We start from the raw sequence: 18841 nt of genomic DNA on the forward strand, positions 1-18841 counted from the left end.
TATTTTAATGGATATTCAGTCACAGATCAGTGACTATTATCAATCATCTCATCCTATATAACACATTTTCTCCAGAATTTACTGGCTTAACACAAAACACTTTATTTAGCTCACATTTCTGTTATTTTTGCAATTTGGGGTGGGTTCAGCTAAGCACTTCTGGGCTCATGTATGTATGTGTGCTTCCTTTGCTAGAGTGATTTGTTTTTGCTCCATGTATCTCCTCCTCCAGTTGGCTAGCCTGGCCTTGTTCAAATGGCAGGTCAGCCAGTTTTCCAAGAGAGGGAGCAGAAGCATGCAAGGTGTCTTGAGGCCCAGCACTAGGATTAAATGAATTCTATTGGCCAAAAAAAAAAAAAAAAGAGTCGCAAGCAAGCCCAGAATCAAGAAGCCACTGAGGAGATTCTACCTCCACTTCTTATTGGAAGGAGCTGCAGACATATGGCAAAGCACATGGTTACAGAAAACAGTGAATTGTGGCTACAAATTTTAGAATGTGAAAGGTATAGCTAAACAATAGGAGACTAGTGACATTTAAAGTCTGGAAATATCTTCAATATTAGAGCAAAAAGTTAGGCCTTTATTTGAATGCTAACAGCGACCACCAAAGATTTTAGCTCAAGATAGTGACAGGTTCAAAGCTGACACACCTTTTTTTCCATTTTTAATTTTTTTTAAAGTAGGCTCCATGCCCGAGGTGGGGCTTGAACTCACAACCCTAAGATCAAGGGTCAGATGCTCTACCCATTGCGCCAGTCAGGTGCCCCTAAATATTCCCATGAGTTAGAGAGCAATCTAACCAGGTTTCTTCCACCTTCTGCCGGTATTGTTTTCCTACCTGGAATGCCATTCACTTCCAGGATTCCCCTTGACCTAGCAAGGCTGTGCTCAGTCACCAATAACCTTTTAGAAAACTTTCCCACTACCCACATCACTATACAGTTGGCTTAAATGCTCCTGTGCTATTTCTAGCACTCACCCTTTGCACGTCAATTCTTTGTTTCCTCCACTGAACTGTGAATGCTTCCAGAGAACGAGAATTGGCTTCAATTTATTCCTCATGTCACAGAGAAGTGCTTGACATATGTAAAGCATCCCATAAATGTTTACTAAGTCAACAGTAGGTGCAATGGCCGGTGGGGGAATAACTTATAGGTACGTATGACTATAGTTTTGTAAAGACAAACTGCTGTTAAATCGCCTTCAGAAGTCAGTGGCCTACAACGCAAAAATCATACAGGAGAGCGTCACAGGAAAGACCCATTCTTTACCCACCAACCACATACACGGGATGATGTTTCTCTTTACGGCAAGACCCAAGAATCGCGCCGTGGATACCGTAAAAGGGAGGGAAGCCCTTGGGGAAGAAAATCAGGCTTCCCGCTTTACGGCACTTGTCAAGGCGCGAAAGTGCCCGGCTGTCGGTTGGAGGGGCGCGGGGGGCCTTCGCCCCCGCCCCCTCGGACTGGACTTCCGCTCACCCAGAAGGCGTGTTCCGGGCTCTCTCACCCCGCTCTGGGCGCCGGTTAAGACCACGGTCCCCGTTGCCGGTACTATGGAGGCGCCGGTGGAGGCGGAAGTCGAAAATGAAGACGGCGACAGCATCTGCGGGGATTTGTGCTTCATGGACAAAGGCCTGCGGAGGTAAAGGGTGCTCCGCAGCCAGGAGCGGCCCGCGCATCCCCCGGGCGGGAGCCGTAAACAACAAACTGCCTCGGAGCGGAGGCGGCACAGCCTTACCCAGACCGCAACAAACGCTGTCTGGCTTCCCCCCGCCTTACTGCGCCAGAACTGCTCTGCTGGAGTGCCAGGTCCAGCGAGTCCGCATTCCTTTCCTCCTTGGCCTTTTGAGTAGCCTGGAAACTACCCTACGATCTCCTTCTCTACCAATCTTTTGCCATCCTCCGTCTCTACTGGTTCTCCTTTCTTTACTGATTATTCTTCCTCTGCTTGCTCTGTAATTGTTGGTGTTCTCGGGTTCTATCTTGTCTCTTCTGCTCTTTCTCTTGCCTTGACAAAAAGTGGCGCTGTGGTTTGGCCGGCAACCGTGGAGCGAAGGTTTACTGCTCTTCATTAGGTTTTCCTCAATTCTCTTTGCCTCCCTTCTAATTTCTCCTTTGCAGAGCACAATGATACATATATCCATAAACTTCTTGAGACTACTAAGCATCATATTTAGCTAACCATTTCCCTCCTTCATGCAGCCCAAATTTATGCATGACGTACTAGGTTCTTCATTCCGCCTTACCGGCTGGTCCCTACCTACCTTTTCGGAATTAACCTCTTAACATTTCTCCATTTACCCTCTGTGATTAGTCATACTGACCTACATACAGGCAATTCCATAGTGGACTTATCTATGTTCCTTTGTGGCATGCCCTGCTCTATGCGGAACCTTGCTGCTGATAATTAAACCATCTTGTTCTGGATCATGATCTCATGATCTTTGCCCAAAGACCCCAGGGAGATGGTTTTTAAAGGAATATTTACATTTATATTTAACAATAGATGCCATTTACTGAATACCATCTATGTGTAAATATATATGTTATCACTACCCCTCACAATAATTCTGCAAGGTAGTAATTTTACAAGTGACAGATCTGAGACTCAGAAGATCTAAATAGTGTTCCCAAATTCTTCCAGCTGGTGAGCAGTTAAGTTCAAATTCAAACCTATTGCTGTCTAATTTCGCTTTCTGCTTTTTCTGCTGTACCACATTATCTGCACAGTACTAATTTCCAGAAACTGAAATGTGTCAGAAAATAAATGACTGTCATTAAGAGCATGTGTTAATAGCACAAGGATAGCTCAGTAAATGACAGTAGCAAGGTAACTGGAAAACATTTCAACAGTCACATTTACAGATTGGTAGTTTCAAATTTACAAATGCTTTATCTTTTTCTTCCACATGTTATTATGTGCTTCATTCTGAAATCTAAGGGAGGAGCTGAATGACTTTATGGCATATTTAAAGTGTTTTTGATTTTTAATTTTGAATTTGAGATTCTTGATGCTAATTTGAAAGCACACCAGAATTCCTTATTTTCTTTTTACTCCCTGACTACTAAACTTCTCACTTCTCTACTGCCAGAGTTAAGTTTCCTCTGCGGTAGCTGCTACAGAACATTGAACAGATGCCCATGACATTGCGTGTCCCTATTCCCGACTGTCCCTCCTTCCAGCACCTCTGAACTTTGTGCACTGTAGTTTTTATTCCTGGAACGACCATCTTTAGGAGAGGTTCTGGTTATAAATGGCAGTACTTGAGAGAATGAGGAGATGAGTTCTATTTAGGGGAGGTGCATTCCAAATGTATAGAAGGGAGGATGGATTTTTTCACTAGAAATAGTAATAACTGGTTGTTTCTTTTGAAATCAACTACATTCTGGGTTAAATAGCTGTTGCAGACAGTAAAGAAAGATTACAAGCTACAGTGCCAGATCTGGATTTATACTGCCTCAGGTAGTAACTACAAGAACTTGGACAAGTTATTTAATTTCTGCAAACTTCAGTATCCTTATACCTATTGCTTAGAATTGTTGTGAGATAAATGAAATGAGAAATAGAGACTTAGAGAGGTTAACTCATTTATTCAAATAATTTAGCAAAAAAAAAAAAAAATACTAGAATGCAGATTTGAACTGGGGTATTATGATTCCAGGGCCTTTACAATTACACCTTTCATTATATGCTGATGACTTGGTTGCTTATAGAAGGTAGAAATGCCCCAGGGTCACTTCCCTTTCTTGAGTGGGTTTCTTGTTTATCTGTATGGTCCAAAATATCAAAGAGTGGTAAGAAGCACGGTCCCTTATGAGATGTTAAAAGACTACCACAAGTAGGAAGGATTTCGTTATAGAATGAGTAGAGCACATGCTTATCATCTACATGCTGTTTGGTTGATTTTAATTATATTTGGTCATAATTTTTAAATCCGTTTCTTACTTTTGATAATCTATATTTTCTCTTGTAGCATATCAGAGTTATCTTTAGATTCATCCCTTCATGCCATCAATCTTCATTGCAATAACATCTCAAAAATCGAAGCCATTGATCATGTTTGGAATTTACAACACTTAGATCTGTCATCTAATCAAATAAATCGAATTGAAGGGCTAAACACACTGACAAAACTATGTACTTTAAATTTGTCCTGCAATTTGATCACAAGAATAGAAGGTTTGTAAGTGATTTTCATGTGATACTTTGCATAACGAAGATTATTTAAGTCCACTTTTCTTCTTCCCAATAGAATGGAATAAATATTACCATAAACTTTTGAAAACTGACCTTAAAATTTACTACATAAAAGTTTTCTTCTAGAAAAGTTAACAATTTTTTAAGTATTTTGCAAAATACCAATAAAATTGATTTCACTGTTATTGGACTATAGATTTGCTTCAAAACTGTCTGAAATAGTATTGTAATACTATATAGCTTTATTTTATCTTATTTTATTTTAGGACTTGAAGCACTAACTAATCTGACTAGACTGAATTTATCTTATAACCACATAAATGATCTTAGTGGTAAGTAGATAATCTTATGTTTTCTATAATGCTGAATGTTTGCCACATGTGATGAGTTAGGCTAAGCTCAGCATGCTGAAAACTGAATAATCCTGTTTTTGACCAAAAATACCATCTAGAGAGTCTGCTTCAGACATAATTCTTTTTTTGTTGGTGCCAAAGCTATGGCTGAATAAAAAATAGGAATACAAACTAGGTGATCAGTACCCGAAAAAACTTGGATAGAAGGGACTTCAGGAAAATAGTGTTTTAATCTTAAATAATTGATCGATATGCTATTATATAAAGAATAGTTCCAATAGAACTTTTTACAGTGATGAAAATATTAAATATCTATGCTGTCTGACATGGCAGCAAATAGCCAGATGTGTCTTTTGAGCACTTGAAATGTGGCTTGTGCAGTGAGGAGCTGAATTTGTAATTTAATTTTAGTTTAAATTTACAAAGCCACAGGTGACTAGTGCTACCATATTGGATCATATAGCATATTGGACCATACTGCATTCCAAAGGCTATATTGTAAATTGACGATCAAATAATTTTCTTTTCTTTTTGACTTTTAGCAGGTCTAAGAAGGTTAAACATTTTTACCTATTTTTTAATTGATTAAAGTGATACACTGATAAACTGAACAAAGTTTCGGATAATTCTTAGAATTATCTGTTAGAACTGGCAGAATTCTTCTAATTATCATCATAATCCTGTCAATTTTTGAAAATCTTATTCATGTGTTTATTTTTCTCCCATACTAGAAAAATACTAGCCTACAGCAGGTATTTAATATACAAAAAATTAAAGCAATCTACTCCCTACTGTTAAGCTGGAATAGCAAGAATATTTTAATTTTTTAAAACTTTCTCCCCCAAAGTTGTGAAAGTATTGGAATTGAGTATTAACCCTAGCTCTGTCACTGCTATGTGATGTTGAGCAAAGAATATTACTGTTTAGATGCAGTTGCCTTATCTGAAAAATGTGAATCTTGGATAAGATTGCTCATTCGTTTACTCAACAAATATTTATTGAAGATCACTGTATCAAATACTGTTCTGTAGTAATTAAAAAAACAACAAATAGATAAAGTTCTTGTCATAGGGTTTACATTGTAGTGGGGAAGAAAAGCAAAAAATAAGATCATGTCAACCCCTCAAAAATAAGCAAAAGATTTGAGCAGAGCCTTTCCCAGGAGGAAATCTAAATGGCAGATTAGTACATGAAAAAAAAAAAAATGTTTAGCATCTTTAGTGGTTAAGGAAATACAAACTAAAACTGTAATGAGATCTACTTCATACCTACTAGAGTAGATAGTTTTAAAACTTATAATACAAAATACTGGTGAGATTATAGAGCAGCTAGAACTTGTACACATTGTGAGGAGAATTGAAAATGGAACAACTACTTTGGAAAACAGTTTGAAGGTTTCTTATAATGTTAAACATACACTTACCATATAATCATGCAGGCCCTCTCCTAGGTATTTACCTAAGAGAAATGAAAACATGTCTGTTCAAAAATCTGTACATGAAAGTTTATATGATTATATAGCTTTTTATATAATCATGTTTATATGATTCTTTATAATCTTCCCAAACTGGAAGCCATCCATACGTCTATCACCTAGTAAACAAATAGTGATTCATCCACATGATGGAATATTGCTTGGCAATAAAAAGGAATGAACAGTTGATATATGCAGCAACATGGACAACTCTAAGAAGAATTAGGCTAAGTGCAGGGAGTGAGACACAGAAAGATGCACTATATGATTCCATTTATATGACATTCTGACAAAGGCAAGTTACAGTGGCAGAAATTAGATCATTAGTTGCCAAGGGTTGAAGATGGGACACATTGATCGGAGTGATAGAATGTTCTGTATCGCAGTTATAGTAGTGGTTACACAACTGTGTATGCTTGTTTACGTACGTTGAGCTATACACTAAAAGGGTGCGTTTTAGTGACTTCATATCACATTATAATAAATACGAAGAAAATATAATAGACAACCCTGTAAGTTTTAATAGATCATTATGAGTTCAATAAATAAAGGCAGTATATATGATAAGTGCATGCACAGACACTAAGGCACCTTCAACCTTGTCATGATAAAGGAACAGAAAGAAGGGTAGTATGGCTAGAGCATAGCAAATGAGGGGTTAGTGTGCTAAGAAAAGAGATGAGAAAGTAGGCAAAGGCCAGATCACAGCTTCATACTCGGTAAAAAGTTTGCATATTATTCTAGGTGCAATACGAAGCCATAGGAGGGCTTTAAACAAGTGACATATGTGTTTTTAAAGGATCACTTTGGTTGCTGAATGAGTGAAGAATGGATTTTAGGAGGATAGGAGTGGAAGTCAGGTGACCAGTTAGGAAGCTATTTCAGTGGTCTAGGTGAGAGATGATGGAGACTTAGACTAGGGTGGAAATAGTGTAGAGGAGCAAATGGATATATTTTGCAGGTAGAGTTCATAGGATGTGCTGATGGATTGAGATAAGGAAATGAAGAAAAAAGGAATCAAAGATAAGTTAACTGAGTTTTTTCTGTAGCGACAGGTGGATGATGGGACTGGTTCCTGATGTGGGAAAGACTGAGGGAGAAACAGGTTTAGAGATGAGGGGATGAGAAGTAAGGATTCTATCTTAAATTTGAGAACCCTGTTAGACATGTGTGTATGTATATGTGTAAGTCTCAGTTCGGGGGTGGGTTTCATGGTTTGAATTGTAGATTTGGCACATCAAAGGCCATTTCCAGGCTGTACCTTTGCTCAGAAGCTCCATTTTAAAGCGAGTTCTGAGGGAAGAAAAGAGAAACATGAAGTGCTCCAGTGGGGTAAACTGTCAGCATGCATGGCCCCATCCACCACAGCTGCAGCTGAAGTCAGAGGCTGGTCAAGGAGACGTGGTACCAGGCACCAGTAACCTCTGCTGCAAATCTAGTTGTTAGCATTACCATGCTCTAGATAAACTCGTGTAAGAATTATTACCAGGGAACTAAATCAAATGGGTGCTATTTGTATTTTATGCTCAAACCAATAAAATTGAAGAGTACTGCAGGGTTTGCTTGTATCTGCTAATCAAAAATAATGTGTTGATTGAGAGCCTGAAGCCATTGCTTTATGCTTCTCCTAGAAGTACATGCATTGACCTGGAGAGGTCCATATGTTCTGTTTGAAGAGAACCAAAGACCAGGAACCTCTGGGCTAGGGCCTCAAAAGGGATGCTAACCCTGTGTTTCTTCAAAACAACAAATGTCTTTACTCATACGCTGTTTATTAGATGTAGCTGTTTACGTAGACTTCTTATTAATGCTGCTTCTTTGCCTCAAAATCTAATTTATATAAAAATTAACTTTAATTAGCTGTTGGAAAAATGACTTCAGTGGCATCAAGAGTTTTTTTTCCTTATTGCAGGTTTGATTCCCCTTCATGGAATTAAACATAAACTTAGATATATTGACCTACATAGTAATTGTATAGATAGTATTCATCACTTACTTCAGTGTGTGGTAGGATTGAACTTCTTGACTAATCTTATTTTGGAAAAAAATGGAGAAGATAACCCTGTCTGTCGTGTTCCAGGTATGAGCAATTAATACTTTTTGTAACAGTTAATATTAAGAGCTCCTTTGTTTTCTGTGACTGGTGTTTATGACCCTTTTATTTGTCTTACGCTTTTTATTATATATTTGAAAAAACATAATTGGAAATAAATAATTTTATTAAGACAGATTGCGGTTAAGAGAGCACAGATAAATAATTCTATTTAGACAGTTTTATATTTGATAAGTGAATGCCTCAAAATTAAATTATGTTATAATCTATTCTTAAACAGTATAATAGTATGCAGCCATAAAAAAAGAATATAGAATCTTTAGCTACTGATACGTAATTATCTCCAAGATACACTGTTAATAGAAAAAAAGCAAGCAAGTTTGAAAACATTGCATATAATAGGTTACCATTTATGTGCAAAGGGTAAAATATGTGTGTGTATTTGCTGATTGTATATATAAAATATCCAGAAGGCTATACCAAAAACTGATAACAATGGCTAACTCCAGTATTAAGTAGGTAGGGATCGGGAAATGGCAGAAAGGGTGGAAAAGGTAGCTGGGAATCAGGAAATATTAGGAAAATTTTTTCCTGTATACCTTTTTAATTTTGTTTGTGAATGTGTTTAATAAATAAATGATTTTTGTAAGGAAGAAAACTTAATACGATATATTGAAGATGCTGCTGAAATGCCATTTGATCGAATTCAGAATCACTGAAGTTGGTAAATACAAAGCAGACCAGACTACTATTTCTTATTATTATCACTTATTTCAAATGGCTTAACCAAGCAATAAGATACAAATGGAAAATATGAATATATATTCCAAAGATCAGCTTGGGTAGAAGGTGGCTACAGAGTTGGCTCCATTCTGTCATTAATATGCAACTGTATGAAGGCTTTTCCCAGAATGGAAACCTATTGTGATAATTTTATTTCACAGAAGAATATAATAGATGTGAGATGAACTATTTTCCTAAGGCCATATAATAGAGTCTACCTAAGAATCAGGAGAGACTTCAGTTTTCTGGGGAAACCCTGTTTTGGGGGGAAAAAAGCCTTATTTCTAAAACAACTTTTTTCTTCTTTTCCTTACTCACCCAAGTTGGATTTTTTCCCTGACAATTTGCCTTAAGAATCTCTGGTTCCTACAATTTGAACCTTTGTTTTTCACTTTGATTAGGTATTTCAACACGGTTGCCCTCCCCCTAGAATTAAAGGGATACTTATTACTAAAATAACCTTTCTCCTCTCAAAATTTCTTAAATTGATTTGCCAGATTCTTTCTTTTGGAGTTCTTCCAACCACTTCACTGGCCTTTGTTAGAAATACTTGGTCTTAACATTATAGTTAAGCAAAGTTAAACTGTTTCTTTTAGCCTAGACACCAAATTAATGTTAACTTGTCAGATTTCTCATATTTAATTGTACTTAAGGAAAATAAACATATTCTTGAATAGTTGATAGATTGCCTATCTTAATCTTAGTTATATCTAATTTAAGGGAGAAAGATGGGGAAGTTTAATTTACTAATACTTAAGGCCTCACTAGCAAAATTCTGAATTTCTGGTGGTTACCCACATTATCCTGATTTATATTTATACTAATTATATTACAAATAAAAGACATGTTTAGCTTTCTGTTCAGAATAAGCTTACTGGTATCATGCATTTATAACTTTAAAGCAATTTTACAAAAGCTAAATCCAGCAATAATGATTTTTAACTTTCTGATCTTCACCAGGAGGACTATGTGGGAGGGGTGGTGGGAGTGTTTTGTTTGTTTTATACTTAACGATTACATACTAGAGAAGGACTAAGTAGCTTTTATTACAAGTTTATTAGTTGCATTCCAGGACTAATTTTATCATTCAGGTGATATATCTGGTAGGTGATAAATTTAGTGTATTTGAGAAATAATTAACTTTTTAATGCCTGACTTTTTATTTTGAATGATTTGTTTCCAAGGGTACAGAGCAATTATGCTCCAGACATTGCCACAGCTTAGAATCCTAGACTGCAAGAACATATTTGGTGAGCCAGTAAATTTGTCAGAAATAAATTCATCACGCCTACAGTGCTTAGAAGGTCTTTTGGATAACTTAGTTTCTTCTGATTCTCCCCTAAATATAAGTGAAGATGAGGTATGGTATTGTTTTTTTCTAATATAAAAGATACCTTCAAATTTAATTAATGTAAACTTAAAAGATCTTGGTTTGTTTCTCTGTATCATAGATAATTGATAGTATGCCAGTGGTAACACCACCCATCGATGAGATAGCTCCCTTGGATCAGTTTGCATCACCAACAGATACTGGTTTGACATCATTTATATCTATATGTCCATCTTCTGAGCCGGAGAAAGTTAATCATGAAAACAATTTTCATAACGACATGAAGCTTCAGAAATTAGATGATCAAATTTTACAGCTTCTCACTGAAGTAACTGTTTTTCCTATATTTCTAAGCAATGTTTGTTGAAAAAAAAAATAGTTGAGAAAATGTAAAATAAAAATAGCATATAAGCTAACCAACCTGAAACAATTTATAATTAACATTCTGTTGTGTGTGTATATTTTTTTCCTTTACAGAAATAGGATTCTGTTTTATAATAATAGTAGTAGAAAAAGATAACATACTTTTTTCACTCATTTTCCTTATTGTCCTTCAAATGTTTATTATATAATTCCTTTATTTTGCTGTATGTCACATTATTTCCACCCACCCACCTTTTGGCTTTGAGTAAACTCAGAACTCTTCTGACTCAGTGTTTATAAATATAGAGGATACATGAGTTACTTTGGGCCTCTACTATCTTCAATTGTTTAATGATCAAAACCACTTCTAGAACTTATAGCTGCATGACAGGTTAACTTACATAGTTCCTGCTTTAATTTCTGTTTACAGCAGACCCTCACCAGATTAATCTCTACTTTCCTGAGATATTCTTTTTTACCCCTGCTACTGGTACACTGGCTTTTAGAATCTTTGAATTATGTGGATGGACTGCAATGCCTAGATTTTACTGCTATTTGGGTCTCCAGACTTTGCTGTAGCGTTCTTGACTGTGATCTACAATAACAGTTGTTTTCTTAAGCACCACACTTCTGAGAATGCAGTGGATTATTATTTAGCCCCTACCTGGATATAGGGTAGAGATACTGTGGTACAGGCCAAAGAAGCTATTAGTCAAATGTCAGTTTGACCTAGATATTTGTAATTAAATTTTAATATTCAAAATTTTTTTCTCCAAATGAGGTGGAGGTGTGGAGTAGAAAATGCTAATTGTGGAATTATGGTTCAGAGGGTTTTTAATAATTCTGAACTATTATCATAGTTACAACACTAACATAACAATGCTAGATAAACAAAAAGTTTACCTTAGGGCAGTAAATGAATAAGGCTGTAAGGATTTTGTGTGCCAGAAAACCCTAGACACTTCACTTGGGCCACAGAGGTGGGTAGGAATAGAACTGGGATAAGAATGCTGGCCTATACATTCTTTAACATCATTGATAACATGTCACTGAGCTCTCCAACTTCTCCGTTTCCTCAGATTTCATCATTCGTCTTTTCTAAAAGCTGATTCTTCTGCCAATATCAGAACTTAGGTTTAATTTTAGTAACCTGAATTTGAAGTGAACTTTTATGGCTTCTTCTGTGCCATCCTCATTTCATTCTCACAACACACCAGTCAAGTAGCTAGGGATCAATATATCGTTCTTATTTTATAGAAGAGAAACTCAGGAGTTTATCTAAGCGTCCTTTAATAGTAAGAGTTGAGCTTCACACCCAAATCTCTGATATCCAGTCTGATATTCTTTCCACCAGCATGCTTCTTAACTCAGTTATGATGATAATTCTTCCTACTTTGTAACCAAAAATAGGAGTCTAGCTGTCTGGGGGAAAAAACATGATTCATTTCTCTGCATAATAAAAAAATTAGGTGGATGCTAACTTGTGTGAAGGGTAAACATACAGTTTTAATTTCAGTTGATGTATATACTCAATGTTATTTCAAAAGTAGTAATTTATAAGTGAGGTCATAAAATTACTGAAAATGTGCTATACTACAATGATATTTTTCTTAACTATGGGACTTATTATTATTTCACTGATCTTGAGAGTTCTCTGTGAAGACTTTTGTCTTTTAGTTTTTCCCTACCATTTTATTATGAAATTTTCAAACTTAGAGCAAATTTGAAAGAATTTCTTAGTGAATACCAGTATATCCACCAACTAGATTCCACTGTCAACATTTTACTTTGCTTATTTCATCATGTATCTATCCATTTATTCATTTATCAGACTATCTTATGACACATTTCAAAGTAGATTACATGCATTGGTATATTTCCTTCAAAATACTTACGCATGTATATCATTAACTATAGAGTTCAGTATTTTTTTAGCCATCTCTTTTTTTTTTAATTTTTTTTTATTTTTATTTATTATTATTTTTTTAAAGATTTTATTTATTTATTTGCGAGAGAGAGAATGAGAGAGAGCATGAGAAGGAGGAAGGTCAGAGGGAGAAGCAGACTCCCTGCTGAGCAGGGAGCCCGATGCGGGACTCGATCCCGGGACTCCAGGATTATGACCTGAGCCGAAGGCAGTCGCTTAACCAACTGAGCCACCCAGGCGCCCTAGCCATCTCTTTTGATGTAAAATACAGATACGTGTTTTCCCTGAATTGACAATACATATACCTGCTACCCAACTTTTACGAAGATAAACATAACCATCATCAACATTACCTCTTCCCTGTCAGTCTTCTCCCCCAAGGCAATCACTTTCCTCCCTTTTTCACCATAGATTACTGAATGCTTCTTCCAGAACCTAATATAATATAATATAATATTGCAGTCGTACAAATATACTCTTTTGTGTAAGTCCTCTTTCACTCAGTATAACTTTGAAATCATTCCATGTTTTATATCTATTCTTTAGATCTTTTTCATCATTCTCAGTGGTAGTTTTAGTATACAAGTTTTACATATTTTTTATTAAATTTATTCCTAAAGGGCGCCTGGGTGGCTCAGTTGGTTAAGCGACTGCCTTCGGCTCAGGTCATGATCCTGGAGTCCCTGGATCGAGTCCCGCATCGGGCTCCCTGCTCAGCAGGGAGTCTGCTTTGCCCTCTGACCCTATCCCCTCTCATGTGTTCTCTCTCATTCTCTGTCTCTCAAATAAATAAATAAAATCTTTAAAAAAAAAAAAAATTTATTCCTAAGTATTTTGTTTTATAACACTGTAAATTGAAGAATTTTTGTGGCTTCATATTCCATGATTGCTGCTTGTTTGTGAAATACCTTTTATTTTTATATGTATATAGCTTGGATCCTATGACTTTGCTAAATTTACTTAATAGTTCTAGTACTTGTTTTGTATTTTCCTGGTAATTTTCTACATAAACAGTTACATGGAGACAGTTTTCCTTCTTCTCTGACCTTTATGCTGGTCCTTTTTGCTTTGTTGCAATAGCTAGAATTTGCAGTGCAGTACTGAAGATAAATGGTGAGAGTGGGCACTTTTGTCTTATTCCTGATCCTTGGAGAGCCTTCTGTATTTCACAATTAAGTATGATGTGAGTCTTATGTTTTTCATAGTTGTCCTTTATCAAGTTAAGGAGTTTACTTTTGTTCCCAATTGGCTGAGTTTTCTGATGTTGTTGAATTTTTTTTGTTAAATGCTTTTTCTGCATCTATTGAGATGATCATATGTTTTTTTTATTTTTTACTCACATAATAGTATGAATTACATTGATTAGTTTCCAGATGTTAAACAAACATTGCATATTGGGGGTAAACCTCATTTAATCATGATAAATTATCATATATTCTTGGATTTAGTTTGCTAATATTTTATAAGAGTTTTTACAATTTGCTCATGAGGGATATTTGTTTTTACTTTTATAGTAGCATCTTTGGTTTTGATATTAGGTTAATGTTGCCCACCTAAATGAGTTGAAAACTGTCCCCTCCTCTATTTTCTAAAAAATTTTTGTAAGATTGGAATTATTCTTTCTTAAATGTTTGATAAAGTTCACCAGTAAAATTATCTGGCCCTGGAAGGTTTGTGATAATGAATTCACTCTCTTTAATAATTATAAGGCAACTCATTTTCTGTCTCATTGTGTGTTGCTTTATATAAGTTGTGTTTTATAATTTGTCCATTTCATCTAATTTGTCAACGTAAAATTGTTACTAATATTCTCTTACTGTCTTTTTAATATCTGTAGGATCTGTAATGATAGCCTTTCCTTTATTACTGATAATGATGATTTGCGTCCCCTCTCTCTCTGTTCTATTTTATATATATATATATGTGTGTGTATATATATATATATTCTTTTGTCTTGGTCAGTTTGGCCAAGGGTGGGGTACCTGGGTGGCTCAGTTGGTTAAGCGTCTACCTTTGGCTTCAGGTCATGATCCCAGGGTCCTGAGATCTCCCTCTGCCCTTCCCCCTTTCTGCTTGTCCTTGCTTGCTCTCTGTCTCTCTCTCGTGCTCTCTCTCTCAAATAAATAAAATCTTTTTTAAAAAATTAGTCAAGGGGTGCCTGGGTGGCTCAGTCGTTAAGCGTCTGCCTTCTGCTCAGGTCATGATCCCAGGGTCCTGGGATCGAGCCCCGCATCGGGCTCCCTGCTCGACGGGAAGCCTGCTTCTTCCTCTCCCACTCCCCCTGCTTATGTTCCCTCTCTTGCTGTCTCTCTCTCTCTGTCAAAAAAAAAAAAAAAAAAATTTAGTCAAGCGTTTTGTTTCTGTTTACAAAGATGAATTTTGTTAATTTTATCTGCTTTCTGTTTCCTGTATTACTGATTTCTACATTTTCAAATGTAGAAATTTCTTCAAAAGAAGAAATTATTTCTTCTACTTACTTTGAATTTACCCTTCATTTTTTAGCTTCTTAATGTAAGTGCTTAGATTATTGATTTTAGACCTGTCTTCTAATTTAAATTAACCATCTAAAGCAGTAAATACTTTTAAGCACTGCCTTAGCTACAGTTCGCAAATTTTTATACGTTTGTTTTCATCGTTATTTACCTAGAAATATTTTCTAATTTCTCTTGTGATTTCTTCCTTCATCCAAGGATTATTTAGAACTGTCTCGTTTAATTTTCAAGTGTTTTGGTTTCTACATATGTTCTGTTAGTAACTTCTAATTTACTTTCATTTTGTCAGAGAACATTCTAGATAATTTTAGTCTTTTTAAATTTACTGGGACTTACTTTATAGCCCAGTGTGTGGTCTATCTTGGTGAATGTTCTTTGTGCCCTTGGACAGAATGTTTATTGTATACTTGTTAAGTCAGGATGGCTGATAGTATTTTCAGATGACTCATGTCATTACTGATTTTTTTATCTAGTTCTATCAGTTGCTGCTGATACTGATTTTTTAAAGATTTACTTGTCTGATTCTATCACAAAAATGTTAAAATCTCCATCTAAGTTTAGATTGGTCTGTTTCTCCCTTTAATTCTCTTAACATTTGCTTATTATATTTTGAAGCTCTGTTATTAAGCACATACATGTTTACAGCTGTTCTGTCTTCCTAATGAAGTGTTCCTCTTTGTCCTAATGAAGAGTTTCCCACTCTTTGGGAGTGTTCTTTGTTTTGAAGCCTGTTTTATCTGATATTAATAGAACCATTTCAGCCTTACGCTTACAATTTATATATAAATCTTTTTCCATCAATCCGGGTTTTTTTTAAAAAAAAACAGCTTTATTGAGCTATAATTCACTTACCGTACAATTCAGTGGTTTGTACCCATTAGCAGTCACTACCATTTTCCTCCAGCCCTAGGCAGCCACTAGTGGATTTTATTTTTATATGGATTTGCCTATTCTGGAAATTTCATGTAAATGGAATCATCAATATGTGGCCCTTTGTGATTATATTCTTTCATTTAGCATGATGCTTTCAGGTTTTACCCATTTTGTAGCATGTATCAGTACTTCATTTTTTTTAATATAACATAATCTATTGTATGGATATACCACATTTTATTCATTCTTCATTTGGTTGGTTAATTTGGGTAATTTCCACTTTTTGGCTATTATGAGTAACACTGCTGTGAACATTCATGTATATGCTTTTGTGTGAACATAGGTTTTCATTTCTCTTTGCTATATATCTAGTAGTGGAATTGCTAGGTCAAATAGTAACTGTGTGTTTAACCTTTTGAGGAATGACCAGACTATTTCCAAAGCAACTGCACCATTTTACATTCCTACCATCATTATATGAGGGTTCCGGTTTCTCCACATCCTCACCAACTTGTTATTATCTGGTTTTGATGATAGCCATCCTACTGGGTATGAAGTGGTAGCTCATTGTGCCATCCATTCACTGTTAACTTACTATATCTTTATATTGAAGTAAGTCTTATATATAGGTGGGTCTTGTTTTTCAATTCAGCCTGGCCATCACTCCTTTTTTTTTTTTTTTTTAAAGATTTTATTTAATTTATTTGACACAGAGAGAGAGATAGTGAGAGAGAGAGCACAAACAGGGGGAGGGGCAGGGAGAGGGAGGAGCAGGCTCTCCGCTGAGCAAGGAGCCTGATGCGGGGCTCGATCCCAGGACCCTGGGATCATGACCTGAGCCGAAGGCAGCCGCCCAACCAACCAAGCCACCCAGGCGCCCCGACATGGCCATCACTCCTTTTGAAGAGTCCATACTCCATTGAAATTTACTGTAATCATTGATGAAGTTGGATTTAGGTATACCATTTCATTGTTTGCTTTTTGTTCACCTTTTTATTCATTTTTCTACTTTTTCTATCTTCTATTGTATATTTTTTATGATCCAATCTTAATTTGTATTTCGTTCTGTAGTCATACTTTTTATTTCTGTGTGTAATAACTCTAAAAATAGACTTTTCAATACTATATTCATCTAAAATGTAGAATTCTTCCTTCTATTACACTTTGTTATAGTTGCCATATGTATTTCATTGGATGCATTATAAACTCCAGAGACAATGTTTTAATTTTTGCTTTAAAGGAATTAAAAGTAAAAAATATTTAAAAATTATTTGTATTTACCTGTATATAAATCATATATGAGGGGCACCTGGGTGGCTTGGATGGTTAAGCATCTGCCTTCGGCTCAGGTCATAATCCCGGGGTTCTGGGATTGAGCCCCACATCGGGCTCCCTACAGAGTAGGGAGCCTGCTTCTCCCTCTCCCTCTGCCTGCCGCTCCCCCTCCCTCTGCCTGCTGCTCCCCCTGCTTGTGCTCTCTCTCTCTCTGTCAAATAAATAATTAAAATCTTTTTAAAAAATAAAAATAAATCATATATGACACTCTCTGAAAATTTAATTTCCTTGTAGTATTATTTTCCTTCAGTCAGGACTTTTAGCCTGAACTTCCTGTAGCAAATCTTGTAGTGGACATCTGAGAACACATGCCTTTTGAAGGACATTTTTTGCTGAATATAGAATTCTATATTGACGGCTTTTTTTTTCTTTTAGTACTGTCTCCTGGCCTCCATAGTTTTGAATGCAAGTCAGCATTTTAGAATCCTTGATTTCCTGAATATAATGTGTCATTTTTCTTTGGCTGCTTTCAAGAATTTACCTTTACTTTTGGTTTTCAGCAGTTTGGCAACATTGTGCTTAAGGATACTTTTCTTCATATTTGTCCTACTTAAGGTTTCTCTGAGTGTTTTAAATCTGTAAATTGGTCTTTACCCAATTTAGGAAAATTTTGACATCATTTCAAATATTTTCCTGTCCCATATTCCTTTTTCTCAGATTCCGCTTAAATCTTTTGATACTCTTCCACGGTTCCCTGAGATTCTCTATATCTTATCAATTTTTTTTTCCTCTGTATTCATTTTAAATAATTTTATAATTAATTTAATAAATAATTTTGATAAACTGATCTTCAAGTACACTTATTCTTTCATCACCTCATTCTCTTCTTAAGACCAGCCAATTTTTACTTCAGGTGTTGTATTTTGCAGTTGTAAAATTTCCATTTTTTATAATTTCTTTTTCTCTGCTGAATTTTTCTTTTCATTCAAGACAAGCATATTTTATATCATTGAATATGATTATAATCACTATTTTAAAGTTCTTTTTTATTGAAGTATAATTGATAAACAATAGTTTATAGTTTCATAGTTACATAGTTTCAGGTGTACAACATAGTGATTTGACAACTCTCTATATTATGCTCACCACAATTGTAGCTACCATCTGCCACCATACAATGCTATTACAATACCACTGACTATATTCCCTATTCTCACTTATTCATTCCATAACTGGAAACCTCTACCTTCCAATCTCTTTCACTCATTTAGCCCACCCCTTCATCCCCTCCCCTCTGGCAACCACCAGTTTGTTCTCTGTGTTTATGGGTCTGTTTATGGTTTTTGTATGTTTGTTCATTTGTTTTTTAGATTGCACTTATATATGAAATCATATGGTGTTTGTCTTTTTCTGACTTATTTCACTTAGGAGAATACCCTAGGTCCATCCATGTTGTCACAGATGGCAATATAATTCTTTTTTATAGCTGAGTAATATACCATTGTTCTTTTCTGCTTATTTGAACATTTGGATCCTCTCAGGTTAGGTCTCCATTGATTGTGTTTTCCCTTGAGAATAGGTCATATTTTGTTGGTTCTTCCTATATTGAGTAGTTACAGAATTTATCCTGGACGTTGTGAATGTTATGTTGTGGAGACTTTAGATGCTATTATAGCCCTCCAAAGAATGTTGATACTTTTGTCATAGCAAACGTTTGA

General features: G+C 35.7%; 1 protein-coding gene across 6 annotated transcripts in view; it reads left to right on the plus strand.

Annotated features, from left to right (window-relative positions):
• Window positions 1-1276: 1276 nt before the first annotated feature.
• The window catches only part of LRRCC1 (leucine rich repeat and coiled-coil centrosomal protein 1), a 36796-nt gene continuing 19231 nt past the window's right edge, over window positions 1277-18841 (plus strand). For 2 of the 6 annotated variants that reach the window (XM_035011445.1, XM_035011446.1), the window contains exons 1-6: window positions 1412-1644; window positions 3977-4182; window positions 4467-4532; window positions 7940-8107; window positions 10048-10223; window positions 10315-10521. In XM_035011445.1, the coding sequence (XP_034867336.1) occupies window positions 1556-1644; window positions 3977-4182; window positions 4467-4532; window positions 7940-8107; window positions 10048-10223; window positions 10315-10521 (912 nt within the window). In that variant the 5' untranslated portion in view covers window positions 1412-1555. Of the gene's footprint in view, window positions 1645-3976; window positions 4183-4466; window positions 4533-7939; window positions 8108-8730; window positions 8805-10047; window positions 10224-10314; window positions 10522-18841 lie in introns of those variants that run through there. The other 4 variants (XM_035011444.1, XM_035011447.1, XM_035011448.1 and 1 more) reach the window with 4 other exon arrangements.

The sequence above is a fragment of the Mirounga leonina genome, unplaced genomic scaffold (genome assembly GCF_011800145.1).
Source record: "Mirounga leonina isolate KUSES-001 unplaced genomic scaffold, KU_Mleo_1.0 Mir_165, whole genome shotgun sequence".
Taxonomy (NCBI): Eukaryota; Metazoa; Chordata; class Mammalia; order Carnivora; family Phocidae; genus Mirounga; species Mirounga leonina.